This window comes from Papio anubis, chromosome 12, assembly GCF_008728515.1.
Source record: "Papio anubis isolate 15944 chromosome 12, Panubis1.0, whole genome shotgun sequence".
NCBI lineage: Eukaryota > Metazoa > Chordata > Mammalia > Primates > Cercopithecidae > Papio > Papio anubis.
The window spans coordinates 58,064,051-58,091,533 of NC_044987.1; the positions used below are offsets into that span (position 1 = coordinate 58,064,051).

At 57.1% G+C, this 27,483-nt stretch overlaps 1 protein-coding gene across 1 annotated transcript; it reads left to right on the forward strand.

Annotated features, from left to right (window-relative positions):
- Positions 1–2,711: 2,711 nt before the first annotated feature.
- Positions 2,712–26,965, forward strand: WNT11 (Wnt family member 11). Its single transcript, XM_003910438.5, has 6 exons — positions 2,712–2,994; positions 6,967–7,140; positions 16,693–16,928; positions 18,493–18,770; positions 21,457–21,749; positions 26,111–26,965. The coding sequence occupies exons 2-6, from the start codon at positions 7,058–7,060 to the stop codon at positions 26,283–26,285; spliced, it is 1,065 nt and encodes a 354-aa protein (XP_003910487.1). The 5' UTR covers positions 2,712–2,994; positions 6,967–7,057; the 3' UTR covers positions 26,286–26,965.
- The last annotated feature ends 518 nt before the right edge of the window (positions 26,966–27,483 follow it).

Genomic DNA, 27,483 nt, shown 5'->3' on the forward strand with positions numbered 1-27,483 from the left:
CACCAAGGCTTTGGCCTAAGGGAAGGAAGCTGAGGTGGGCAGAGGGGTCACTAGAGGTCAGCATGGCAAACGGAACTGTATCCGCCCTCACCTCCATGTCCTTTCAGCCTGGCTGCCTCCCTGGGCAGGGCTGGTGCAGGGATGGGGGTGTGCCCCTGGCCAATGGCAGTCAGGCAGGGGCTGAGAAACCAGCTGACAGGAAGCCCCCAGCATGTCTGGGCGATCAGATCACCAGAATCGCCTGGGCTGATTGAGAAGAAAAATATATTCACATCCACGTCCACAGCGGCAGCAGCCAGGGGCTTGGGGCCTCATCCCTTCTGAAGAGGAGTCTGCAGCCCAGGTGGCCAGCACAGGCCAGATACACAGTGGCCCTTGAGGAGGACTGGACAGAGGGAAGGGGGAAGGTCAGTTGGTTCTAAAGATGAAAACAAAATTCTTCTCAAGTATTGCCTATTATACACATGGAGAGACTTGGGTGCAGGGAGGGGCAGACCCTCACCCCAAGTCTCCTTTGATTTTCAATGCAAGCTTTTGGCATCACTTTCTCATAGCCCTTCCCCCTACTCCTACCCCCAGGCAGGTTTCCAGCCCTAGCTGATGATGCCTGGGTCCTGATCCAAAGGACACAGCTGAGTAGCTGGCAGGGGGCAGGAGGGGGCAGGGCTGAGCTTCAGGAGTATGGGATGTTCTCCTGGTTTCCTTCAACTCCCCACAAGACAATGGAAAGTCACTATCCTTCCCCCATGTGTTCACTGGGAGCCACCAGCCATAGTGGACTCTGAGCCAGAGAGATCTGGGTTCAAATATCAGCTCCCTTTTGAGCCTCAGCTTCCACATCTGTGAAATGGGGATACTAATCCTGATCTTGGAGAAGTAGAGGATTCCATGGGATTGTATTATTCCCATTTTATGGGTGAGAAAACTAAGTCTCGGGGAATTTAAGCAACTTGCTCAAGATTACACAGCTAAAAATAAAACTGGGCAAAATCTGTATTGGAATCCAAGTTTACATGACTCCAAATTGCTTCTGTTTCTACTCTAGCTGGGAGCCAGAGGATTTCTGGCAGGAGGACTGCTGGAAATGTTTGGAGGCAACTGACTGAGCCTCTTAAATGAGCAGAGGGGTGTGCATCCCAAACAGACAGAGGCCACCTGGAATGGCTCTGACTGAAGTGGCCAGGGGGCCTGAGGCAGGGGAGCTAAGGACACTCTTGGGCCCCCGGAGGCCTTTGCCCTCTGCCCCCCCTTCCTCCCTTCCTCAATGCCCCAAGCCCCACTGTCTTTCCACTGCTTTTTTGATCAGATTGCCCCAGTGTTCTGGCATAAGAGATGGGGGTGTCCCAGCGTGTGTTCCAAAGGATATTCCTGTGATTGTGTGCAGGAGTACATGTTTGGCATTGTACACTTGGGAGCTGTGTGTGCATGGAAGCCCGTGCATGTTTGCACATCAACTGTGTGGGCTCAGGTGGTCTGTGTGCAGCCTCCCCTTCATGACGTGTGTGCGGCCATTTCACACCTCTGTGCTATTGTGTGTGAGGGCAGATGATGTGTCCCGGTATCTCCCGAGTGTGTTTGTAACCATTTGTGGGGTGATATGCCCCTGGCTGTGTGTGAGGACTGGCTGTGTGGGAGTGCTGGTATGGCTGGGAGGCTGCTGTGGGCACTGTAGGCCCAGATGTTTGTGTTGTATATGGAGGTACCTGTGGCTGGGTGTGGGGCAGCCTACGAGTGCCACTTCATCTGCAGCTGCAAAGAATGGGGAAAAGAATGTCAGGCATTTTGGTGGAACTGAGACAGGCTCCGTGTCCTCACTAAGTCTCCATTTCCCTTTCTGCTAATGAACCAGTTATCCTTGAGGACGTCCTGGGATTGAGGTCCCTAGAAGAAGGGGGAGACACAGATGAACCCACAGCACCCGATGGGCAGTTAGAAATAGTAGTGGTGTTGTAGGGTAAGCAGCTGGTCTCCTCAGGGGAGGCCAAGTGATGGGGAGAAGTGGTCCCAGAAGCACCACAAGCCTGGGCTACACAGTGCAGCAGGCGCCTCTCTAGGCTCCTTTAGCTTCTGAAACCCAGTCCTCCTCTGCTCCGCCTCCCCTGTGTCCAGAACACTCCCCAGCAGTCACCCCAGCGGCTGGGACGCCGCCCAGCTCCACACTTAAGGTTTACAGCGGGCTTTGTAGCGCGGAGTCCTCGTGTCTCTTTCTCCTGCAGGATCGTTGATTCCTTTCCCACAACTGGAACCAGAGGCCAAAAGAGACGGTCCCCCGAAGGACCTGGACTAGGACACGAAGGCAGGTGTCAGGACCTCAGACGTTTATAGTAACCACGCTGCGCGACCAGCACCTAAGGATGCCCCAGCTCCAGACTGAGACCCAAGTCTGACTTCCCCCTGCGAGTTGAGGCTCCTTGCCTGGTTGCTGCGACTATTCGAGATGGGCCTTACCCGGGCCCCACGCGTGTCGCAGGCACGCAGCACGCACGCTTAGTAAACACCAGCTGTAGTGAGCGAGTCCCCCTTTGTAACTCGACAGAGTACAAACTTCTCTGGAGCGGCGGGCGCTGCAGGTCAGTGGCGTCCGCGGGGACCCCGCCCCCACCCCCAGCGCGCAGCCAGGGCCACCCGGTGGGGTTGCGGCGCGCTGACGTGGGCGGATCAAAGCGGCCGCCCGCCTTATAAAGCAGTTTGGGAGGCCCGCGCCGGAGATCGCGCCGGGCGAGGAGGAGAGCTCGGGCGAGCGGCGAGCACAGGCCCCGGGAGTTGAGCGCAGCCGAAAGCAGCCGGAGTCCGCGCCTGACTCCGCGCGGGTCCTGAGCCGGCCGCAGCTTGCCAGGATCCCTGGCGTCCTTCTGGCGCCGCTTCACGAAAAGGGCGCCTCCGCCGCTAGCCCAGCCGGAGTGCGCACGGGCCCGCTGGAAACTGCGCTCGCGGCTCCCAGGGCAGGCCAGGGCACCCGGGCACGCAGGGCGCGCCTGGCGAGCGCCCCGGAAGGTAAGCAGTGGTTGCGGGCAGCGGGCAGCTGCTCAGCGGGGACCGGCTAGGGCTGGGGGCGCCCGAGTCGGAGGGGGGCGACGCTTCTCACACCCGCCACGACCCCCTTGGGCTCCCACTCGCGGGTAAGCAAACCAAGCGCTCCTGCATACCTTTCCTCCGCAGCACTCCGAAGTGTTCCCCCTTGCGGAGCGCAGCCGCGGGAGCCTGGGGACGCGGGGTTTAGGGGGACGCGGGACCGGGGTGGGTTGTGCAGTTTCTGCGGCCCTCCTCCAACTTTCCCGGCCCGCCCCCCTCTTCTGCTCCTGTACCCCAGGCGACCCCCTCCTTCCCAGTCGTCCCGTGGATGAGGTCATGCCCGAGCCACCCCCCGGGGGTGGGGGACTTGGATCCCGAGACAGAGGGTGTGTGTGGTGGTGGGGAGAGGGTGGCAAAAGGCAGAGAAATGCGGCAGCGCCTAGTAAATTGGGGATGGAGGCAGACGCCTGACTTTGAGAACAGGTCCCAGGGGTGGCGGGGGGAGCGGGAGAACCGAGTTTGTTTACTGACCTGAGCTCCAGGCTGGGGGCTGGGGAGGAAAAAGTCCTGTCCCCGGCCCCGCGGCACATCTCGAACCGCCCCGAACATCTGGCTAAATTCACGCACGAGCTCCACGCCTCCCACCCCCCGGGCTGAAATGCCTCGGTGTCCCTCAAGACCCTGGGCGTGCAGGGCCCCCCTCCAGGGGGTTAGCAGGAGGGATCTCGAGTGCCCCCACCCACCCTTCCCACTTCCAAAACAACCCATCTCCCGGGTGACCTGGCGCCGCGTGCGCAGCCAAGCAGACGTCTCTTGAAAACTTCGCGGCTGGGGTCAAAGCCGGGTGGCCGCCCCGGCCTCCCTGGCCCACAGGTAACCTTGAAGCCGTCGCTTGGCGTCCCTGGTTGGCGGGGTCAGCTCCGTGAGCTGCGCGGCTGGAGGCTTCGGGACCCGCCGGTGCCGACCTTGCGCGCCGCGCGGACAATCGGCCCCGGTGCAGGGTGCTCGCGGGGCATCGGGGTAGGGGAGGCCCCGCAAGTCCTCGCTGGCGTGGCCTGGTCCCAGCAGCGGGCTTTCCAGAGCCCTCCATAGCCCGGGCCTATGACCACCTGTTGGCGGCGCTGCGCTCGTGGTGCCCTCCCTGTGCACAGCCCCAGGCGGGCGCCTCCCGGGCCCGCCGCAGGCAGGGTAGCTCGGACTAACTTCGAGGAGGTGACCGCTGGCTCTCCAAAGGTGCTGCGCCTGGCGCGGCCCACTACGCGCCCAGCCCCAAGCAAGGGGTGGGGCAGGTCAGGGCGGCCCACGGCAAGTGTCCTATAGAACGACCAGGACACAGGGGGCACTCCCTCGACACCTCGTCCCATCCCCAGACGGGGAAGCGGGGGCCCAGGAAGTGGAGGGGACTTGCCCCCAGTCCGTGATGTGGGTGGCAGCCGCGATCCCGACCCCCACCCGAGCCCCGGCTTAGCGCCCCCTGGCGGACTGAGGGCTTCGGGAGGCGAGTGCACCCTGACCCGCAGGCTCAGGCGGAGAGTGACCCCACGGCCCGCGCGGCTCTCCCGGGCGCTCGTACAAGGGACAGGAACAGTGCGTCAGGACCCAGAGGCTCGGGCCAGGCGCTGCCTCCCCCCGCGACGAGCTTGGGCGGCGGAGGGAGAGCCCTGGGACAGCCGGAGCTGCACTGAATGAGCCGGGCGGGGCTGGAGGCCTTGGGTCCCCGTCCGCTGTGCGACCTAGGCCGCTCCTCCTCTCCCTAGAAGACCAGGCTAGACACAGATCCCCCGCTGTGAGTCCGCGCGCCTCTGTCCTCGTGCAGCCCCCGCCCCCTCCCCACTCAGGAATGCCGGGTGCCTTCGCGGGGCGGCTCACTTTGGGAGAGGGGAAGACGGTGACTGGAGTTTTGATTCCCTCCTCCATATCCAGCGGATATTTTTCTTGTTCTGAGAAGTGCGGGAAACTTGCAGAACCAGGAAGACAAAGGAGTTGGATACAGGCTGGGTGGGAGGACGGGGCTGGGTTACACGGGGAACCCCGCTGAAACCCCCAGCCTTGACGGCATGTTTGTCGCAGGCGCACTTGTGCTGGGCGCTAGCTAAGGGGCTCTGCGGAGGAAAAGAACCGTGAGATCCAGGCTTCTCCTCGCCTTCCTGTGAGTTTTGCCGACAGGCTCCAGGAAACAGTGGGGCTTCCCCTCTGTGCGCGCTGACGACCCACGCGCAGGAACGCGCCACGCAGGTGGCGTCGCGGTGCAAACAGCAGAGGGGCGCGGAGCCCCGCAGGCTGCAGGGAGACGGGGTCCTCGGGGAACGCACGGTGAAGCCCCGTTCCTCCTTCTTATGAAATGGGACACCGAGGCTGGGGTGGCTGAGGGCTTGCTCAAGCTCACAGAGCCAGATAGGAACGTCCCTTTTCTGCTCCAGCGCCCCTCACTACCGTGGGCGCCTCCTTTTCCAACTCCCCAAACCCTTAGGAAGGAATCCCTTTGTCTCTGCTCCTCCCGAGAGGAGAGAGGCTGGGGCTGTGTCTGACTCCGGGCGAACGCCAGGTGTTGGTAAATTTGGGAGAAGCTGGGAAGGGAGTTAATGAGGTGAGAATGAAGTGAAGGAGAAAAAAAGCGGAGAAAGCGGCTCCGCGGGCTGTGGGCGGGCGGGGCAGCGGCTCCTTCGCGGCCCGCGGGCGCCGCCTGGAGGCCAGAGGCAACGCCGCGCCAGCCCCGCGAGCTTCCCCGCTTCGCCAAGGCTGGGCTGCCCAGTCCCGGCTCGCACGCCCCCACCCGCACCCTCCAAAGTGGGGCGGCTAAAGACTCTCTTGGAGACTCCGAATCCTCCCTGTACAAAGAGCCCTACCATCCCGTTTCCCATCCTCCCCTTCCCACAGCGAGAAAGAGGGGCCCCGAGCAAGCCCCATTTCCTGATTTCGCCGGACACCCGGCTTGCCGCTCCCTAGCTGAACAACTCCACCTCTGCACCTCAGTTTCCTCATCTGTAAGATCAGGCAGTGATAGTACCTACCTCACGGGGTGCTGGGAGGAGCAGATACGATCGTGTTAGGAAAGTTTTTGTTGTCGTCGTTGTTGTTGTTGTTGTTTTGAGACGGAGTTTCGCTCTTGTCGCCCAGGCTGGAGTGCAGAGGTGCAATCTCGGCTCACTGCAACCTTCGCCTCCCGGGTTCAAGTGGTTCTCCTGCCTCAGCCTCCCAAGTAACTGGGATTACAGACGCCCGCCACCATGCCCGGCTAATTTTTTGTATTCGTAGTAGAGACGGGATTTTGCCATGTTGGTCAGGCTGGCCTCGAACTCCTGACCTCAGGTGATCCGCCCGCCTCGGCCTCCCAAAGTGCTGGGATTACGGGCGTGAGCCACCCTTCCCGGCCAGGGAATGTTCTTTATAAAAGCGGAACTGTGCCGAACTGCCCCAGCGTACTGAGGAGGTAAACTGAGGCACGGTTGGCAAAGATAATTGCCGAGGCCCTAATAACTAATGATCAGTATCGCGGGGATAAGCCCCAGCACCGGGGCCTCGACGCTGCTGCCTTGTCCGGACTCCTGATTCCTCATTCCTCTCCTTTCCGTCCCACGTCTGCGTCTGTCCGGGTTTCCCCTCTGCCTCCGTGGCTCTCAGCCTTGTCCTCTTGAGCGTCATTGTCCCTCTCGCTGTGTCTGCCCGGTCTCTCTGGGGGTCTCCGGTTCTGCCGCCTCCTGTCCCTCCTTTCGGCTGCCCCGGCCGGAGGGGCGCGAAAGCGCGTTAGGGCCCCAGGCCCCGCAGGGGACACGCCTTCGGCCGCGCCTAATTCGAGCCAGGCGCGGGACGCGTCCCCGGGCCGGGCGAAGCGGGAGGGGACGCCCGCTGCGCTAGGCCTCCCCGGGCCCCGACCCCTCCTTTGTAATTTGAATAAAACGCCTCCCCCGCCCGCGCGCGGCCTTAACCCGCCGCCTCCGCTCTTCCCGGCTGCAGGCGGCATTCAGGACCAGCAGCGGCCGTGCAGGCGGAGGACTTCAGCGCGGCTCCTCCTGGGTGTGACCCCGGGCGCGCCCGCTGCGCGACGATGAGGGCGCGACCGCAGGTCTGCGAGGCGCTGCTCTTCGCCCTGGCGCTCCAGACCGGCGTATGCTATGGCATCAAGTGGCTGTGAGTAGGGACCCCGCATCCACGCGCACAGGCCAGGGACTGGGGCGGCGGAGGGCGTTATGGGGTCCCCTGGATGGTGCGAGCGTACCAAGACCCGGGAGCCCAAGCTGGCTTGGCGGTCGTGGGCAAATCATCCCTAAGCCTCCGTTTGTAAAATGTCCCTACCTCCCCTCCCGGAGGCTTGCGAAGAGGGAGTGGGACGGGCGTGGACCGCGACGGAAGCGCCTGGTCCTGTGCAGCTGACGGTGGCGCAAGGGCCGCGGAGTTTCTGGCCACCTCAGCAGGGGCAGATGGAAAAAGACATTCTGTTCAGGGGGTGCAATCCAGAGCGGCCAGCCCAGGAGCGTTCCTTGTCAGTCAGTCTCCTTGACTTTAGCGGGAGTTCCGCTGAGACACTCCTGACCCCTCCACCTGGGTGACCTTGGGAAAGTGTCACTCTACCTCTTGGGGCCACCTTGTCCTCCTCTGTCACAGGAGGGTGAGACTCTCCACCTCACTGAAATCAGATGAGAAGAGGCTCCTGAAAGGACCTCAGAAGCTGTCAGATGCCGCTGTGCACATGTGCAGGGCATTCCTTTAGATAGAAATTATTCAGGCAGGGGTAAGAGGGAGAGAGAGGCTTGGTGCCGAGCTGAAGGGAGTGCCTGCTCAGGGGGCTGGAAGTGGTGAAGAGAGGAGTAAATGCCAGCCCCTTCCTGGAGGAGCTGCCCTCTAAGCTAAGAGAGATAAGCCCAGGCTGTAAATAACTCCACAAGTGTCCAAGTGCTGGAGGAGAAACCAGAGGGGGGTTCTGGGGTCCTAGAGGAAGGAAGCCCACCTGGTGGGGACACAGATTTGAGACACCAGGAAGCTTTTCCGGGGCTGTGCCCCTAGTGACTGACGCACTGCCGGGAGTTGGCTGGTTTGGGGAATGGAGAGGAGGACGCTGTGGGCAGAGGGCCTCACTCAGAGGGAAAGTCCAGGACAGGACAAGGGTCTGGAGTTTGGGGCTGGGGCAGGGAGCCTGCAGATAAGACAGCAGGGGGCAGATTGTGGGGGCTGGGGAGGGCGCTGCAGAGGATTTGTGAATTAGTTGGAAGACAGAGTGATAGTGGCTGCGCCACCAGCAAACAGTCTGGAGGTCACTGGCCCTGCCCCTTCTCGGGCCAAGTTATTGATTAATTGATGATTCGAGGAGGGAACCCCGTCTTCCTGCCTTTCTTGTTTACAAGAAGAAGCCTGGTCTCAGCGGTCTCCCGGCCCTGGGCACTAGCTTTTCCCAGCTGTCCCTGAGGAGTTCTGTGAGAAATCAGCCACCTTCGTTTTGCTACGGGGTACCCAGCACTGTTCCAGCTGGCAGGGACCTCCGATCAGCGAGTCCAAGCTCTCTCATCCACCACCGCTATTTTACAGATAAGGATGCTAAGGTCCAGGGAAGGAGAGGATTGGCTGAAGGAGCGTCAGAGGCCTTGCCCTGGGCTTGGGTGGCATTTGCTGCCTATGAGAGTCCTGTAGGGTCACTACGCTCATCCCTGCTCCACAGTGGCAACACTGAGGCCCTGCAAAGGGTGTGATGCACACAAGCCCCCATGCTGGCATGTGGTGGGATGGACGGCTGGCTAAACCTGATATCCATGTCTTCTGTCCCCACTGCAGTCAGGCTGCCACAGAAATGGGTGCGACTCATTGTATGCCTTAAAGAAGCCCCCAGCCTCTTGGGGGAGATGGACACATAGAAATACAAAGTGGACTATGGTCTGTGTCCTAGCAGAGGGAGCATGGCAGCCCAGAGGAGGAGTGGTCAGTTCTACGTAAGAGAGGTGCCTGGGCCAAGATTGGAAGGACAGGGAGGATCTGGATGGTCAGAGATGGAATGCAAAGCAGGCATCCTAGGCGAGAGGCACAGCATGAGCAGAAGCCCCGGAGACCGTACAGTGCATGCGGGGAGACCTGGAGAAACCAGGCACCACAAGAGCCTACTCCTAAGTGCCCCAGACGCTGCTCCAAGAGCCTGGGTCATTTAATTTAGATCATACTGCACTCTTATGAGAAGGTGATAGTCTAGCAAGAGAGGATTAAAGAGAGGTGGGAAAAGGGGTAGAGTGTAAGAATAACAATTATCTATGTGTGCATTGTATATGTGTAGATATAGATACACATGTGTAGGCCACGTGCATATATGTATGCATATGTACATATATGTCTACACACACACAGCCTCACTGCGTGCTAGGCACCGTTCTAAGTGCTTTATGTATATTGTTCCATTTAAATATCCCAACCACCCTGTGAGGTGGGTGCTGCTATTACCCCCATTGCACAGAAGAGGAAACAGAGGCATGGGGGACTGTAGCAGGGTGTCACAGCTCAGAGGAGGCAGGGTTTGAGTTAAGCTGCCTGGCTCTGTGGCCTGTTGGGCACAGTGAGCCCCAGCACAGCTGGGAGCAGAAAACTGTTCAGTAAGGCTGGAAAGCCGGGGACTCGCCCAGGAGCCTCTGCTGGCCTGGGCTTTGGAGAGTGAGCTGGAGATGAAAGGGGCGCTTGACACAGGAACTGAAAGCCAACATGGCCCAGTGGCCTGGAATGCTCACCTGGTGGGTGCGTGAGACGCAGGCTGAGCTGGTGGGATGGGGGCTGGGGAGAGGGGATCAGAACCTGGCTGCCCATAGAGGCACCTGCCCAGAAATAATCTGGGGATCCTTCCCTACCTTACCTCCACCCAGGCCAGGCACCAGAAGACTCCCAGCCCCTCAAGTATTCGGGGTCCCAGGTCTAGGCTGCCCACCCCCTTCTTGGCGGCTTCCCTGGGTAGCGGGAGGGTTTGAGGGGAGTCCCACTCTCCTGTGAACCATGGAAGCGATGGGGTGAGAGGAAAGGCCCAGGCTGGCTGGGAACATCCATACAGGCCGCCCCCTTCCCTGGGCAGTCCCACATCTGCCACTCCCACGGAGGTGGGGCCAGGAGGCTCTAGAGGGCCATGGTGCTGCAGAGTAGGGTGCCAGACTGGGACTGTGAGGCCCAGCCTGAGTTCTGCAGGTCAATCGCTTTAGCTTTTCTGAGACTCAGTTTCCTCAGCTCTAAGATAGAGGTAGAAGGAGCCCTACCTCGGGATGCGGGAGGCCTGGGGTCTAGCTTGTCTCTGCCTCTGATTGGCTGTGTACAGATCTGGGTAAGCCCTGCCCTTTCCAGGCCTCAGTTTCCCCACTTGCATAATGGGAGCTGGTGACGCTGTGGCAGCTCCCCTTTGGCTTCTTGGTTGAGAAGCGTCAGACCAAGGCCTGTTAGGGCTTTACCTTGCAAGATGGGCTGCACAGGTGGGTCAGCATGTGTGGGGCCAAGGGGATGGGCTTCCACCTCTGAGGTCTGGGCAGTCGGGTGTGAAGGGGACCCAGTGTCATTTCTAGGCAGGGCTGGATCTGCAGGCTCCAGGCCCTTCATCAGCCTCCATTTCTCTATCTACACAGTGGGGACAAGGGCTGGATGGATCCCTCTTCACTCTGGAGTCCTGGGACAAAGCCTAGGAGGGAATAGGAGGACTCTCAGGCTATGGGGCCCCAGGGGCTTCTTCTTCCTGGACAGGCAGCTGCAGCCCCAAGCTGGGGTGGCTGGTGAAGAAGGGGCACTTCCAAAGTTCCTAGACCTCCCCCTGGTTCCTGGACCTGGCGCCTAACTGAGGAGTTAGTTGAGGAATCATGGAGGGAGAGGTTCCCCATGGTTACCCCAGGGGAACAGACGGAAGCCTGGGGAGAGGCTGGGCTTGCCTGGGTGGCCTACAGCCCGGGTTCCTGCCCCATCCTCCCTGCCACGTGGGCACCAGGATGAGGTGGGCCCAGGAAAGCCCAAAGGGGCATGGGCAAGGGAGGGACAAAAGTCTGTCTGGGAGAACAGGGTCTCCTCAACTCCATTGTTCTCCCACCTCAGGGTCAGCAGGCTCCACAGATGCAGAAGCACAGGTATTCCAGGGCAATACTGAGTCCCTAAGCCAGGCCGAAGCCCTCACCAGCCTCCTCCTCACCCCAGAAGCACAGATGTGGGCATCAGGGTCTCTCCCACCCCACCTGTTGACCTCATCCCATCTCTCTCCTGGTAGCTGCCAGGCTACATTTTGGGTGGCGCTGGTGGGGGCACCTTCTGAGGCCCTCTGAGCCCAGCTCTGCCGAAGCCTCGCCTGGAAATGAGCTGGCAATATCATTCCACACCGTGGGCGGCCGGGCTGCAGAACTGCAGAGAGGGACCTTGGGGCCCAGGTCACTTAAAGGAGCCTGAACCCAGCTCCCAGGTCTCTGGCCTAGAATTTTTCATGTGCCCTGACCCCTGTGCCTAGAGGGAGAGGGATGCTGTGAAGTGCAGGTCCAGGAAGGAAGCCCTCCTTTGAGGGTGCCTTACCTGGGCCAGGTCCCCCAGAGCGGCCTGAGGGTAGAGCTGCTGGCACCACCAGGAAAGTACCTCAGTGAAGTCATTTGACAACTTGTGTTACCAATGTCAGAGCCTACATTGTTCTTGGGCATTGAGCAGTATGGATGGGGAAATGGAGGTGGAGCAAGGGGCAGTGACTTGCCCCAGGTCACATAGGGAGAGAGCTGCTGAGCTAGAGCTTGAACCCAGGTCTCTGTCCCAGCCAGTCCCAGCAAGGCCCCCAACTCCTGAATGAGAGGAGGCCTCGCCACCCTGGTAGGGCGCTGAGCTTGGGCCTTGCCTGTGAACTCTGCGTTCCCTCCTGTCCTTTCTTCCACCCTCTCCCCCAGGCCCCCACCCCCAGATAAACTGAAATGTTTCCAATTAGGGGTCTGTTGGAGTGAAGCGAGCGAGATGTCCACAAGGAGAACTCCCCCGCCTCCCGTCCTAATCCTTGATTACCTCCCCAAGGGGGATTTATTTGGAAACGGTCATTACCACTAATTACCAGATGACCGCATAGCCCTCCTCGGGAGTGGAATCTGCTGCCTCCCGCCTGCGATCTCTGCCTGCAGCCCCGGTGGGCGGGTGGCCTCCCTGGCACGCATGGCAGCCTGCTCCTGTCCCAGCCTCAGCCTCCAAGGTGGGCCCCTGGGCCTTCACACTGCTCTATGCCCACCAAGGCCTCTGGATCTGCTTCTCATTTACCCTCGGGCCACCTGGGGAGTCTGAGCTTCATCTGGAAGGTGCTCTGACAGCACCTTCTCCCTCAGCCTTCTCAGGAGGTTGGAGAAACTGAGACCCAAGGTGGCTCCAGGGCTCACCCCAGGGTCCCAGCCAAGGAGACCCAGGCACCAGGAACACCAGTCTCCCTTCCCTGAGAGCTGCAGCACCCAGCACTCACAAGCTGTCTGCACTGAACTCTCCGGGAAGAGGCTCGGCCCCCATCGTCCCACCCCGTGGCTTGAGCTGGAGCCCAGGGAAAGACATGGGAGGCCGCCTTCGCTGCCTGAACGCCCACCATGTGCCATGAGCCTGCTTCTAGGCCACACGCTGATGTGCTGTCGCCCACGTCATCCTTCTCATTTGAAAATGGAGGAAGCTGGCTCAGAAGGAGCGGGAGGAAACTTGGGCGAGGGCGAGCGGCAGAGCGGGCTCAGGACGGGCTGGGTGGGGACCACCCAGAGTAAAGCAGAGTGGGAACCCAGAGAGAAGTGACCCCAGTGCCTGCAGGGACTGACAGCCTCACTGAGAAGGATGACGGGGCCTGCTGGGGGGTGCTGGACAAGCACAGCCCCTAAAGCAGAGCTGATCATCCCCTCCGGGCCGCCCTCTGAGGTGTGAAGTGGGAGGCTGTGTCAACCAGGAAGGGCCATGCCCATGTGGGGCTGTTACCCTGCGATGACACCTTATGCAGGGACAAGGTTTGCTGGGTGGAGGTGGAGGGGCTGCTGACAACCAGGAAACACACTGAGGTGATGACGTGTGCCTCTGTGTGGTCACAGCCCGCCAGGAATTACGGCAGGGTTCAGCAACAGGTTCCCCAAGAAGGTGAGGCCATTGCAGGCCAGAGTAGTTCATTTAGGTCAAGAAACCGCATCTGAGGGCTGCTGTGTGGCCCACCCTGTGCCATATGCTGGCATCTAGACACACCAAATGTTTCCCGGCTCATAGTTTAGGGGGTGGCAGTGAGGGGAGACTGCCCTGGACACCACAGTTGATCTTAAACAGGGGGAGTCGCACTGCCCTAACCACAGGCACCAGGCCCTGCTTTCTGGGTCTCTGGGAAGGTTTTTATTTTGGGGGGTTATAGGGTGGGTGGGCATGGCAGAGCATGAGAGGCAGGAGGAAGTGAAGGAACGTATTGAGTACTTATCATAGCACATATCATTCAGCCTTGGCAAGACCCTGAGAGGTCCCCATGTTGTAGCTGATGCCCAGAGAGGGGCAATAGTTTGCCCAAGTTTGCCCAGCACATAGAGGACAGAGCTTGAGTGAGAACCCAGACCTTCTCACTCTGTCTGGTCCAGCACTTGCTAGGCAACAAGAGGGGGACTGAGCTTCATCCATGAATTTTTTGTTTGTTTTGTTTTTTGAGATGGAGTCTCGCTCTATCGCCAGGCTGGAGTGCAGTGTCACAATCTCGGCTCACTGCAATCTCTGCCTCCCAGGTTCAAGCGATTCTCCTGCCTCAGTCTCCCAAGTAGCTGGAACTACAGGCATACACCACCACACCCAGCTAATTTTTTTGTATTTTGGTAGAGACTGGGTTTCACCACATTGGCCAGGATGGTCTTGATCTCCTGACCTCATGGTTCACCCTCCTCGGCCTCCCAAAGTGCTGGGATTACACATCTATGAATGTTTAAAACACTTTGCCTACGTTCTGTTATTTAAGTCTCACCATAGCCTTTTTTTTTTTTTTTTCCAGTACACTGGGTTTCACTGTGTCACCCAGACTGGAGTACAGCGGTGCAATCATAGTTCACTGTAACCTCAAACCCCCAGGCTCAAGTGATCCCTTCAAGTAGTTGGGACTACAGGCATGCACCACAACACCTGGCTAACTTTTTTACTTTTTTACTTTTTGGTAGAGTCGGGGGAGCTCCCTATGTTGCCCAGGGTGGTCTTGAACTCCTGGCCTCAAAGGATTCTCCTACTTTGGCCTCCAGAGTAGCTGAGATCATAGACATGAGCAACAACCCCCAGCCTCATCGTAGCCTTTTGAAGTAGTAATTATTTCTCTTTTTATTTTATTTTATTTTTTTGAGACAGAGTCTCGTTCTGTCGCCCAGGCTGGAGTGCAGTGGTGCGATCTCAGCTCACTGCAACCTCTGCCTCCTGGGTTCAAGCAATTCTCCTGCCTCAACCTCCTGAGCAGCTGGGATTATAGGCATGCACCACCATGCCTGGCTAATTTTTGTATTTTTTTAGTAGAGACAGAGTTTCACCATGTTCACCAGGCTGGTGTCAAACTCCTGACCTCAGATGATCTGCCCCCGCCTTGGCCTCCCAAAGTGCTGGGATATTACAGGTGTAAGCCACCGTGCCTGGCCTTATCATTTCTTTATAACAGATGAGCAACATGGAGCCCAGAGAGGTTGGGTAACTTACCTAGGTCACACAGCTGGTGTCGAAAGCTTGTGCTCTTCCTGGGGCCAGGCCAGGAGCGAGAACAGCTGGGTCATTGATTTATAACTGTTGATAGCTTCATCCAGCCGTTAGACTAGGGGATCCTTGAGGAAAGGATCTATGTCATGTTCATTACCAAATGAGTCTGGGAAGAGTTGGTGCTTAGAAAATACTTCTTCCACAAGTAGATCAAGTTCATTTATTCATTCATGTCCAGAAGCAGGGGGAAAGGCATTCCTGGCATCAGGAAAAGCTTGGGCAAAGGCATGGTGGCAAGAAAGTTCCTTTCAGAGAAGTCAAGAACCTGGTATAGCTGGATGTCAGGATGAGGATGGGAGGCTGGGGAGAGCTGGGAGGCCAGGCTTTGAGGGGCTCTGAATGTCAAGTGGCAGCTCTTGGCCTTGACTAGGCAGGTCCAGACAGGCTGCCCCCAGGTAGGAAAAGACCACCAAGGTGGTAATTGTAGTAGCTTCCATCACTGACCACTGACCACAGAGCGTCAGCCCTGGACAGAACGTGTGACACACATTGTCCGATTTAAGCCCTCAGTTAATACTGGGAGGTTGGTGGGAGAGGAGAGGTTAAGTGACTTGCTCAAGGTAGCAAGGGGAGTGACTAGCCTGGAGTCTACCCAAGCCTATGCAGTGCCCTTGGCAATGGGCTGCCTCCCTCAGAACTCAGCTCAGGGGTTCTAGGATCTCTACCTTGCCAGGTGTCAGCCCTGACCCTGGGCGAGAACCGCTGGGGCCACAGCAGGCGGGGCACTCAGCACTTCTGGCTGCACAATGGCCCCTCTTGGTTCCCTGTCCCTCCTGGGTCTCTGCTGGGTTGCTGAAGGCCAGCTGACTCTGGGTTCCAGACGGCTCCTGCTTGGGTGGGGGGACTGGGAGTGAGTCCATATGGAGTCTTTTAGGGTTGTGGGGTCCTTAAGTGCCGTCGATGCAGCCTGCCCCTCAGAGAAGGCCTAGGAGAACAGCAGATCCAGGAGGAACCTGGTCCTAGAGTCTTGGAACCGAGGTGCCCAGAGCTGGGATCTGGGAGGCTCTTGGGGCCTCTAACATCACCAGGGTTCATAGAGACCCACTAGGCTAACATTTCCCAAAGCATGGATGAGGTCAGCAGCCTCAAGCAAAGGGCTCTGTGCTCAATATACTCAATAGACTCCCTGAGTTAAACAAAACCAAGCCTGTTGCTTTGTTGCAGGACTTCTCAGGGCCTTTAAAATGTAAATATGCATCCTGACTCTCCAAGCAGAGACATAGTACATTGTGTTCCCCAAATGGATCCTTTTTGTCAGTGTCTCACTGGAGCCCATTCTGGGAAATACAGTTTATAAGTACAAGCACAGAGGCCCGAAGAGGGGCAATGAACATCAAACATCACACAACGAGTTAATGGCCAAGTCTGGATTAGGTACTACAATTTTCAAGTTCCAGGTCATCACAAAACTGAGTGGCTCTTTAATCCTTTATTAGGAATTCCTTGCATGGATATGGGACTTTACAACATAATAAATGGGTTTAGTAATCACATGAAACAATGATGGAAAACTCCAACCTCATGTTGCGCATCTAGTAAGGCTTCAGTTAATAGTATATATAATTATTGTGATTATAAGAATCTAGCATTTCGCATGGTTTCTGGCACATAGCTGCTCAGTGTTGAATGAATGTTGAATAAAGACTAATAATTCACAGCTGTGTGAGAACTAAATCAGGTGGTGGTGGTGAGCTTTGTGAACTATAGCGCTGTTTTGTTCGTATAATTATCATAAAGCTTAGGTAGGCTGGGGGTTGTGATCCTGTGTTATGAATAGGGCCTGAGGCCCAGAGAGGGACAGTGATGCGCCCAAGGCACACGGGGTGGGAGGGGAATCCACTGCTCTGCCAGCCGGCACTTTGGGAGCCTTTCTTGGAAGGAGCCAGGAAACCAGCAGGCAAAGTCCACTGAAGGAAAGGCTGGGGTCAGAAGGGCGGTTGGAGGCCATGTGGCCCCTGACAACCCTGTCTCTCCTTCCATCGGTCATGGCCTTTCCATGGTGTGCAGGGCACTGTCCAAGACACCAGCAGCCCTGGCACTGAACCAGACGCAACACTGCAAGCAGCTGGAGGGCCTGGTGTCTGCACAGGTGCAGCTGTGCCGCAGCAACCTGGAGCTCATGCACACGGTGGTGCACGCTGCCCGTGAGGTCATGAAGGCCTGTCGCCGGGCCTTCGCCGACATGCGCTGGAACTGCTCCTCCATCGAGCTCGCCCCCAACTATTTGCTTGACCTGGAGAGAGGTAGGAGCTGGCAAAGCTGCTAAATGCATGTGGGTGCGGGTGAAGGAATTCAGGCATCGATCTGTGTGTGTTTAGATGGAGGGATGGGTTCATGGGCGGATGGATGATGGATTCATGGATGAATGACGGGTGGATACAGGCATGGATGAATGGGGTATGGGTGGATGAATTAATCATAAGATGGATGTGTAGGCATGAATTCACAAATAAGTAAACACAGATGAGTGGCAATATCAGTGCAGGGGAGCCTGAAGACCAGCACATGTACCTGTGTGCCCCCATGCATGAATGAAGGAATGAGCCAGGGCTGTGGCCTGCTGTACTTGAGGCCACGTGTCAGGGAGGCTTCTGGGAGGGGAGTCTAGAAACAAGAATGCTATAGAGCCCACCCTCAGGGCAGACAGGTGTGCCACTGAACTGGGCTGCTGAAACTGTTGCACCATGCACAAAGCAGTGTAAAGACAGAACATCTCAAAGACTTCCTGCAGGTGGTGGCTTCTGGTGGGGGGTGTCTGGGGGACCCATGTACAATAGGGAGGCTTTTGACAGACAGAAGTGCCCCAGTAGGTGCAATCTCTCTCCTGCACTGTAATAACTTTTCTTGTGGGTCCTAAACAGTAGCAGCTAATATTTGACAAATTCCTTTCTTCCTGAATTATTTGAACTCCAGAGCCAGCCTGTGAGGTAGGTGTTATCACCCATATTCTACAGTTAAGGAAACTGAGGCTGGAGAAGGGAAAGTGGCTTGCTAGTTAGGAGACAGAGCCAGGGCTCGGACCAATGGCCAGGACCCCGCAGCTGAGGCTCCTGAGTGCCCTATTTGTTTCTCAGGGCTGCTGTCCAATGGGCCACAACTAGCTGCTTGCAAACAACAGATGTGTATTGTCTCGAAGTTCTGGAGGCCGGAAGTCCAAAATCGAGGTGTCAGCAGAGCCGTGCTCCCCTTGAAGGTGCCAAGGAGGATCCTTCCTGGCCCGTCCCTAGCTCCTGGTGGCAGTTGGCCATCCTTGGCATTGTTTAGCTTGCAGCTGCGTCACTGCAGTCTCTGCCTCTGTCATCACAGGGCAAGCTCCCTCTTTGTGTGTCTGTGTATCCGAAATTCCCTTTTTACAAGGACACCAGCCACTGGCCTAGGGCCCACCCTGATCTGATATGACCTTGTCTAAGCCCCATTACATCTGCAAAGACCCCACTTCATCATAAGATTATGCTCACAGGTCCAGGGGTCAGGACTTGAACACATCCTTCAGGGGGACACGGGTCCACCAGGAGCTCAGAGCCTGGGCTTCACTACTGTAAAGCATCCCCTAACGCCAGTGCAGGGCAAGTGGGTGAAAGCCCAGAGCTGTGAGTGTGAGTAGGAGGACGTGGGCAAGGGCATGCCTGTGGGTGTGGGTCGAGTGTGGCTGTCAGCTGGTATATTCGGAAGGAATTGGGGAAGCAGGGGTGACAGCTCAATGGCCCTAGTGCCGACCCCTGCTGGCGCCACCTTGGTTACATGAGGGTGTGGGCGAAGGAGGACGACCTCTGACCTGGGCAGCTGACCTTTCCCTCCCACCCTCAGGGACCCGGGAGTCGGCCTTCGTGTATGCGCTGTCGGCCGCCGCCATCAGCCACGCCATCGCCCGGGCCTGCACCTCCGGCGACCTGCCGGGCTGCTCCTGCGGCCCCGTCCCAGGTGAGCCACCCGGGCCCGGGAACCGCTGGGGAGGATGTGCGGACAACCTCAGCTACGGGCTCCTCATGGGGGCCAAGTTTTCCGATGCTCCTATGAAGGTGAAAAAAACAGGATCCCAAGCCAATAAACTGATGCGTCTACACAACAGTGAAGTGGGGAGACAGGTAACCACCCACCCCACCCAGCCCCAGATAGTTGTGCTTGTACCATTGGCCGGAAAAGGGCCACCCAGCGTGCCCCGATGGTGGGGGGTGCGGGGGGACGGGCCCTGACTGGCCCACACCTGACGTGCCTCACACCGTCCTAATCCTCAGCCCTTCCCTCGCCAGCTGCTTGGGGCTTGTCTCGCTTTCCTCCTCCAGGGGGTCCACCGGGGTTTGGGTTGTCCAAGCAGAAGGAGCACTGAACTAGGAGTCAGGCGCTCTGAGTTCTGGCCTTGGCTCTGGCACTAAACTCACTTAGGGACATTGGGAAAGTCAGTGCCTCTCTAGCCTCAGCTGTTCCCATCTATAAAATGGTGGAGGTGACCTGGTGCTGAGTCCCCATCTGTCATGTTCCTCAGGCTGTGGAGAGGGCTGTGGTCAACAGAAGCCTATCCTAAGGGCTCATCTGCTTGGATGTAATGGGGACTCCCACCCATACCCACCGCAGCCGCTAGAACAGTTTCCTCCAGCATTCATTACTATCAGGTTTTCATTCATTCCTCACCTCACTGCCCAAAGGACTGGGGTGAGTGGACCCGTAAGTGAATGAACTTTCTACCAATCTGTGTTGCAGACACTGTGCTTGTTGCTCCATACATTTCTGTTCTGTGGTCACAGAACAACTCGGGCAGGCCTTGTTGTCCCCTTTTCACAGATGGAGAAAGGACCGTGAATGGCAGGGATGGCCACTTGGTCAGAGCTGCATGTGCAGATGGCATCTCATTAGCTCCTCCCTGCACCCCTTAGCCCCATTTTACAGAGGCACTAAGTGAGGCTGAAAGCACTTCAGTGGCTCAGCCCTACAGCACGATAGAGCCCAGGACTGTGGGACTCCCAAGTCCAAGGATTTCCGTGACCTCATCTGCTTTCAAGGGTCTGACTTGTGTGAGGATTCTAGTATGTCCAGGCCATCCTTGGACAGTTAGGGAAACTGAGGCCAAATCATACTGTGGATCTATAGCAAAGCCTGGCCAGGAACTCAGGACTCCTGCCTCCTGGCCCTGCTTACCTGTCCCCGACCCCTGCTCATGAAACCCAGTGCGAGCCCTTCACCAGCGGCCTGCACGCCCACCACCATGGCCACGCCCACCATCATGGCCAGGCCAGCTGGACGCCACATGCTGCCAGGGGCACAGCCCTCCCCTCCCCACCATGCAGTCCAAAGAGGATCTTCAGCCTCAGGGCAAATCAGGACCGTCCCTGAGGCCATCTGCAAAAGGGGCCAGTATCCCCGAAAGCTGCAGGGCTGCTGAGGATTAAATGAGATCACAAACACATGTTTAGTACCTCGGGAAGTTCCAGGCCCCTTCCCCCAGCTTATGCTGAGCAGCAGAATCTAGTTCACCTTCCCTCGATGGCTCACCAGTGCCTCGGTGCCCTGCAGTCCTGCTGACTTCATCCCTGTGACCTCCATAGACTTTTCTCAGCAAATTCCAGATTGGGTACCCAAACGTACTCCCTGGGTCCTCACTTCCTGGCACTGGAGAGGAGAGGAGCCCTGGGACCTTGGCCAGCTTCCCCACTAACTCACTTGTCTTGGGCAAGTCCCGCCCACTCTGTGCCTCAGTTTCTCCATCTCTCTGATGCAGGGGATGGACCCAGGTTCCCATGACTCTTGCAGGGTCTCTGAACAGGAGAGGCAGGAGGCCAGGCCTGGGCAGGGGAATCCAAGTCTTGTGTTGAAAGAAGGGTTTAAAAGGCAGAACTGGAAGGCCTGTAGAAGGCATCTAACTTCTGCCCCCCAGGTATGAATGGGGAAACTGAGGCCCAGGGAAGCTGGTGGGCCCGAGTCCTTTTTGAAGCCAGGGCAAGAGGCTCCCCAAGCCTCTGAGCCCAAGGGGTCTCCGCCATAGTTATTACTTAAATGGATTTTTCAAAACCAGCATTGATTTAACTTTTATGGTTCACAAAACCCTTTTGTGTGTGCCATCTCATTTCATCCTTACAGCTCTCTGCAGGGCAGGAATTATGTGCTCGCTTTGCACGAAAGAAGACAGAGGCCCTGAGTGGTGACGTGGCTTGCTGAGGGTGGCCTGGCAGGAGCACTGGCAGTGGGGGGAAAGCCGGCCAGGTGGCAGGGAGGTGCCCCTTGCACTCACCCCTGCCTTTTCTCCCCTTCCTACCCTCCTCCCTTCCTTCCTTCTCTTCTTTTCTTCCTTTTTTCCAGCAAGCATTTAGTGAGTGAAAAAGCATGGAACAATTAAAAGCCACCACTTTTGGAATCACCCTCAGATCTGGGTTCAAATCCCAGCTCCTTGATTTTCTGACTGCACCCTTGGGCATGAGACTTAGCCTCTCTGAGCTATTGTTTCTTCTTTTTAAAATGGGGGAAGTAAGGATACCTCCCTTGAAGGGCTGTTGTGGTGATCAATCTCCATTATGCGTTAGAGCGCTTGGTGTACAGTAGGTGCTCAATAATGACATCCCTATCCCTGCAAATGCCTTTCTTCCTGCCCCTCAGCTGTCCCCCAAGGTTGCAGGAAGGCCCACACCACCTCCAAGCTTTAAAGCAAAAAGCTCTATCACTTGAGGCTCCAGCAGGCAGTGACTCCCTGAGCACCCAGCCATGGGTGGGTGGGGCTGGGGTCCTGGGGCAGGCCAGGGAGGGGACTCTGGCCACCCAGCCGACGCCTTCCCCTGTCTGCAGGCTCTGCGCGCCTCTCTGGAAATGAAGTGTAAGTGCCATGGGGTGTCTGGCTCCTGCTCCATCCGCACCTGCTGGAAGGGGCTGCAGGAGCTACGGGATGTGGCTGCTGACCTCAAGACCCGATACCTGTCGGCCACCAAGGTAGTGCACCGACCCATGGGCACCCGCAAGCACCTGGTGCCCAAAGACCTGGATATCCGGCCTGTGAAGGACTCAGAACTCGTCTATCTGCAGAGCTCACCTGACTTCTGCATGAAGAATGAGAAGGTGGGCTCCCACGGAACACAAGACAGGTGAGGCCTGCCGCCACCTTGGTGGGAAAGGGTCACCCGTGTTGCACATACTGTTCCCCAACTCAGGGCCATGCACACAGCAGGGACTCAGGTGGCATTTGGGGAATGGAGTCCCTGCTCAGTTGAGGGAGTTGGCCCCAGAACTGCTAAGTGGAGATGCCAGGGTCCTAGGGTCCCCTGCAGAGCTGCTGGGAGCACCTGTTCTGCACTGTGCCTGGCAGGGGCCCAGTGAATGGAGGCTGATGGGAGGCTCCTGCTCTACCTTCCCCAGCTGGGGAGACAGACGGGAAGAGACAATGACGCTACTGGGAGACGGGACAGGAACGAGGCTGCCCAACATAAGATAGGTGCTCAGAAAATGTTTGGCAGATGAACAGATGAAGGGTAAAGGCCATACAGCCTGCTCGTTGCACAGCAAAGGGACTGAGGTGCCAGGGGAGATGGGGACAGCCTACAATGAGTGAGGGAGAGCGATGTCTGCCTGCATTCCATGCAGGGACACTGCCCCTGTGTCCTCGCCTCTGTGAGCCCTCTCCCCGGCCCCCTGCTCCTCCCATCTCCTCCTGGGGACCCTGAGCCTGGAACCCTACCACAGCCCCAGTCACAACTGCTGCAGTCGGCTCAGGACAGGAGAGTGAGGGAGCCAGGGGTGACTGCAGACCTACTGTGTGCTGGGTGGGGTTGGTGAGGACTGCACAAGCAGCATTTCCTGAAGACGGTGCTGGCGAAAGCTGGTCCCGATCTACGAGAGAAAGAGCTCTGTCATCACATGCTTTTGGGAAATTCTCTGGCAATTCACAAGGCACTAGAACATATGAAAGGCTCTGAGGAATCTGCAGTAAAGATCTGTTTAAGCCAGTGTTTCCCAGAGGTGTTTGGCCACGGAACGCTTTTATTAAGGAGCCCCTAATAGCATTCCACAAAACTCGTGTTCTCGGGGTTAAAAGAATATTGCACCAGAGAGTGGGTGTCTGGGAACGTGTCTGGCACATAGTTGGTGCACAGCCAGCGTTGACTTCCTCCGCAGCCCACGTTCCTGTCTCCAGGAGAGGGAGGGGTGGGCTGGGGGGCTGCATCCCCACAGGCCAGGGCAGCAGGCTCTGTGAGGAGGCCCAGGCCCCCATCTGGAGGCCAGATTGAGGGGGTCGACAGAGGGAAGATGGAACCAGGTCAGGCCAAGGAGACAGGAAGAAGCCAGAGGCTGGGCTAAGGTAGATGGGGATGGGGGAGTTAGAGGAGGATTCTAGAACATGGAGGGCTGCAGGAGGCCCACAGAGGACACGAGAGTGAAGAAAGGGTCTTCCTGGATCCATGTGCAGCTCTGTGTGTGTCAGGGAGGGCACAGCAGGGGGACTTGAGCACATCCTTCAGTGATCTGAGGCTCAGGCTTGTCTTCTGCACAGTGGGGAGGGCACACAGGGTTGTCGCGTGATCTCCAAGCACACGTACCTAGCATCTCCCTCTCCCCTCCCGTCCTGGGCAGTCTCCCCTCCCACTGTGCCCTCTCTCCCAGTCGCCCCTCACTCCTGATGAGGAGGCCCCGCCCACAGCACCACCCATCCTCCTGCTTCCTTCGCAGCCCCCACAGGTCTCCTGCCTTGCGGCTCCGGTCCTTCCCCAGGGAGGGCCCTTGCAGGCATCTGTGTTAGTTGGCTTTTGCTGCGGTAACAAACAGCCCCAATTTCTCAGTAATTCACAACCATAGACATTTCTTGTGCCCATTACATGAGACTGCAGGTCAGCTGTATCTCTGCCTGGCTCTGGTAGGTGCTGGTGGGAGATCCCCAAGGGCTCAGGTCATGACAGGAAAGCTTGGTGTGAGGGGAGCCCAGAGGGTCCCTGATCCAGCCTGGACATCAAGGAAGGCTTCCTAGAGGAGGGGAAATGTGAGATTGATGATTAGGTTGGGGGTTGGATGTAAGTGAGCTTGGTGAACTGTGCAAGGTGTGTGCATGTGGGGTATCTCTAGAGGCTGGCTCCCTCGCTGCGGAAGATACCTTGCAGCCTCCTCAAATCTAACCTGGGGAAACCAAGGCCTAATCTGCAGTCAATATTCCAAACCCTAGCCCTCTTGTCATATTTCTTCCAGAGGCTCGCACCTCTGAAACCCACACATCCCCCACCACCCACAGTTTGAGCCACCCTGTGCCCTGGGAGCCAGGCATCCCAATGGCCCTTCCCTGGGCCTGTGGCCCCACTGGCCCCAATCCTGGTCCCAGGCACCTGGGCCTTGTCTGAATCTGACATTGGAGGCCAAGTTTTCAGACAATGCATGTCAGGGATCCAGAAATTTAAAAAAGAACCCTGTCTCCTTCCTACCACTCAGGGTAGAGTGCTCAGCCAGAGCCTTCAGGAGAAGGCTGAGAGGGAACTCATGGATGCTGAGTGACCAAACAAAGCCCAAAAAGGTTCAGTGACTTGCCCTAAGTCACACAGCCACTAAGTGGCAGAGCTGGGGCTTGAACCCAGGTCTGTCCAGCTGTGGGGCATGTATTCTTCCGGGAACTGCTGGCAGCCCCCACTTACTTGTCACTGGCTGGCTCTCCCCAGATGCTCCCCTCCTTCTGCCCATGGCCCCTTCCAGCTCAGGCCTGGCCTCTCCCCCAGTACCGATCAGCCTCCTCCGGGCCTCCAGCTCTACCCTTCCATCTGCTCTCACTGTTCTGAGGGCAGGCCTGGTCTTCTGCCTTTGCCCAGGCTATTCCCTCTACCCCAGCACTCCTTCCCTCCTCTGCACGGTGGAGTGCTGCTCCTCCTTCATGAATGGCCTAGATGGCCTCTCCTCTTCCAGGAAGCCCTCCTGGACTCTCAAGACCTTGTACTCACCCCGGGCAAGGCCTTCTGTGTCTGTTTCCCCATCAGTAAATATGAGGATTGCATTCGGTCGTCTCTAGGACTTTCCCACATTGGACATTCTGGGATCCCTCAGTCCACATGTGGGGACCATTTGTCCCTGTCAGTGCCCCAGCCCCCTGCTGCTCTGTCCGCAACTACATCTCATGAAAACACTCCCTGTCTAGCCTCAGCCTGGCTAGAGGAGCCACCAGTCTGAACAGATGATTTGTCACTAGACAGAAGAACTGAGAGCAGTGGAAGCATGTTTGCATTTTATAGGGACCTTCAGTGCCTTCGCATCCCACATTTGGGAAGAAATGCAGCCCCTGCCGGCTTCCACGCCCCGCCCTTTAGGGTAGGGAGAGCAAGCCAGGGCCTTAGTTTTAGTCCCCGAGTTTAAGCCTCTGCCCTTTGCTGAGCCTGTTTTCATCTGCATAATGGACATAATAATACCACTGACCCAAGGGCCCTGAGCACCTCCACTAAGATAAGACACTGGAGGGAGTGCCTGACCCACAGGAGGCACATGGCCAACAGACCCCTCTTCCTCCACGAGCAGCATGTCCAATGCCCACTGGGGCTTCTAGTATTTCAGCATTTATGCTAGGATTCTAAAAATCAAATGGTCTTTACATCTCTCATAATATTTAATTAAACATTAAATATGGCCGGGTGTGGTGGCGCACGCCTGTAATCCTAGCTACTTGGGAAGCTAAGGCAGGAGAATCGCTTGAACCCAGGAGACAGAGGTTGCAGTGAGCTGAGATTGCACCACTGCACTCCAGCCTGGGCGACAGAGCGAGACTCTGTCTCAAAAAAAAAAAAAAAAAAAATTACACATAAACACATAAAGGTAGGATTATTAGATTGGTTGGAGGGTCTTTCCAGTATTTAGAAGTAGAAGAAATAGAAAAAAGATACCTCCAAGAAAACAAAACAAGGCTGGGCACGGTAGCTCATGCCTGTAATCCTAGCAGTTTGGATGGCTGAGGTGGGAGGATTGCTTGAGCTTAGGAGTTCAACACCAGCCTGAGCAATATAGTAGGATTCCATCGCTACAAAAATAAAAATTAAAAAATTAGCCAGGCATGGTGGTGTGTGCCTGTAGTCCCAGCTACTCAGGAGGCCGAGGTGGGAAGAGGACTTGAGCCGGGGGTCTGGGTTGGCGGGGAGGTGGGGGTCAAGGCTGCGGGGAGCCATGATCACAACCACTGCACTCCAGCCTGGGCAACAGAGTGAGACCCCATCTCAGAAAAAATAAAAGAAAATAGCTCCATCATTTTGGTAACCCCTTATTAGAAATATAGGGAAAAGTTAGAAGTACCTTCAGGTAAGAGGATTGTTTAAAAGTCCCCAAAGATCAAGACAGCTTCTAAGAAGGGCTGAGTCGATGGCCATGGGAGACGCTGCCGGCTGCCTGGCTGGGAGTCATAGGAGATGCTGCCGGCTGCCTGGCTGGGAGTCATGGGGTGTTGGTGGGTCGGTGACCAAGGCATGCACTGACCTCCTTCCTGCCCCCACAACAGGCAGTGCAACAAGACATCCAATGGAAGTGACAGCTGCGATCTTATGTGCTGCGGGCGTGGCTACAACCCCTACACAGACCGCGTGGTCGAGCGGTGCCACTGTAAGTACCACTGGTGCTGCTACGTCACCTGCCGCAGGTGTGAGCGTACCGTGGAGCGCTATGTCTGCAAGTGAGGCCCTGCCCTCCGCCCCATGCAGGAGCGAGGACTCTGCTCAAGGACCCTCAGCAACTGGGGCCAGGGGTCTGGAGACACTCCATGGATTCTGCTTGTGAATTCCAGATGCCAGGCATGGGAGGCGGCTTGTGCTTTGCCTTCACTTGGAAGCCACCAGGAACAGAAGGTCTGGCCACCCTGGAAGGAGGGCCGGGACATCAAAGGAAACCGACAAGATTAAAAATAACTTGGCAGCCTGAGGTCCTGGAGTGCCCATGGGCTGGTCTAAGGAGCGGGGCTTGGGATTGGTGAGACTGATACAGACGTGACCTTTCAGGGCCACAGAGACCAGCCTCCGGGAACGGGTCTGCCCGCCTTCTTCAGAATGTTCTGCGGGACCCCCTGGCCCACCCTGGGGTCGGAGCCTGCTGGGCCAACCACATGGAACCACTAGCTTGGGTTGTAAATGTTTTCCTTTGTTTTTTTGATTTTTCTTCCTTTGGGATGTGGAAGCTACAGAAATATTTATAAAACATAACTTTTTCTTTGGGGTAGCACTTCTCGATTCCTCTTTATATATTTTATATATATAAATATATATGTGTGTATATATATATATATAATGATCTCTATTTTAAAACAAGCTTTCTAAGCAGCTGTACGAAATAAATGCTGAGTGAGCCCCAGCCCGCCCCTGCAGTTCCCGGCCTCCTCGAGTGAACTCGGCAGACCCTGGGGCTGGCAGAGGGAGCTCTCCGGTTTCCAGGCAAGGCGGCTTCCGATTGATGTCCCTTCTCCCCCCGCGCTCCCCCACACCGGGCCCTGGCCCTGATCTCCCTGTAAGATCTCTTGGTCAAGGGCGAGGACAGACGTCGTGAAACATAAACCCAGCTGGCAGCATCTTTTTTCCTCAGGGACATACATGCGTGCGCGGCTCAAAGCCTGGCCGTGTTGTCAGGCCTGCCTGCTAAGCTGGCTTCAAGGGAAAACCGTCCCTGGGCAGCTGGGATGCAGACTTCGGGGAGGCAGCCCTAGTGGGTTTTCTGCATGACCCTGGGGAGGGCTCTCTGCCAGCCTCAGTTTCCCCATTTGTAAAATGGGAGCGGTGGGGAGGAAGGCTGAAGGTTAGGAAAGGCCTCGTGCCTGGAGGCTGGCGGCAGCGGACGTATTGAGAAGTGGCTGGATTCTGGTTCTGTTTTGAAGGGGAAGCCAACAGG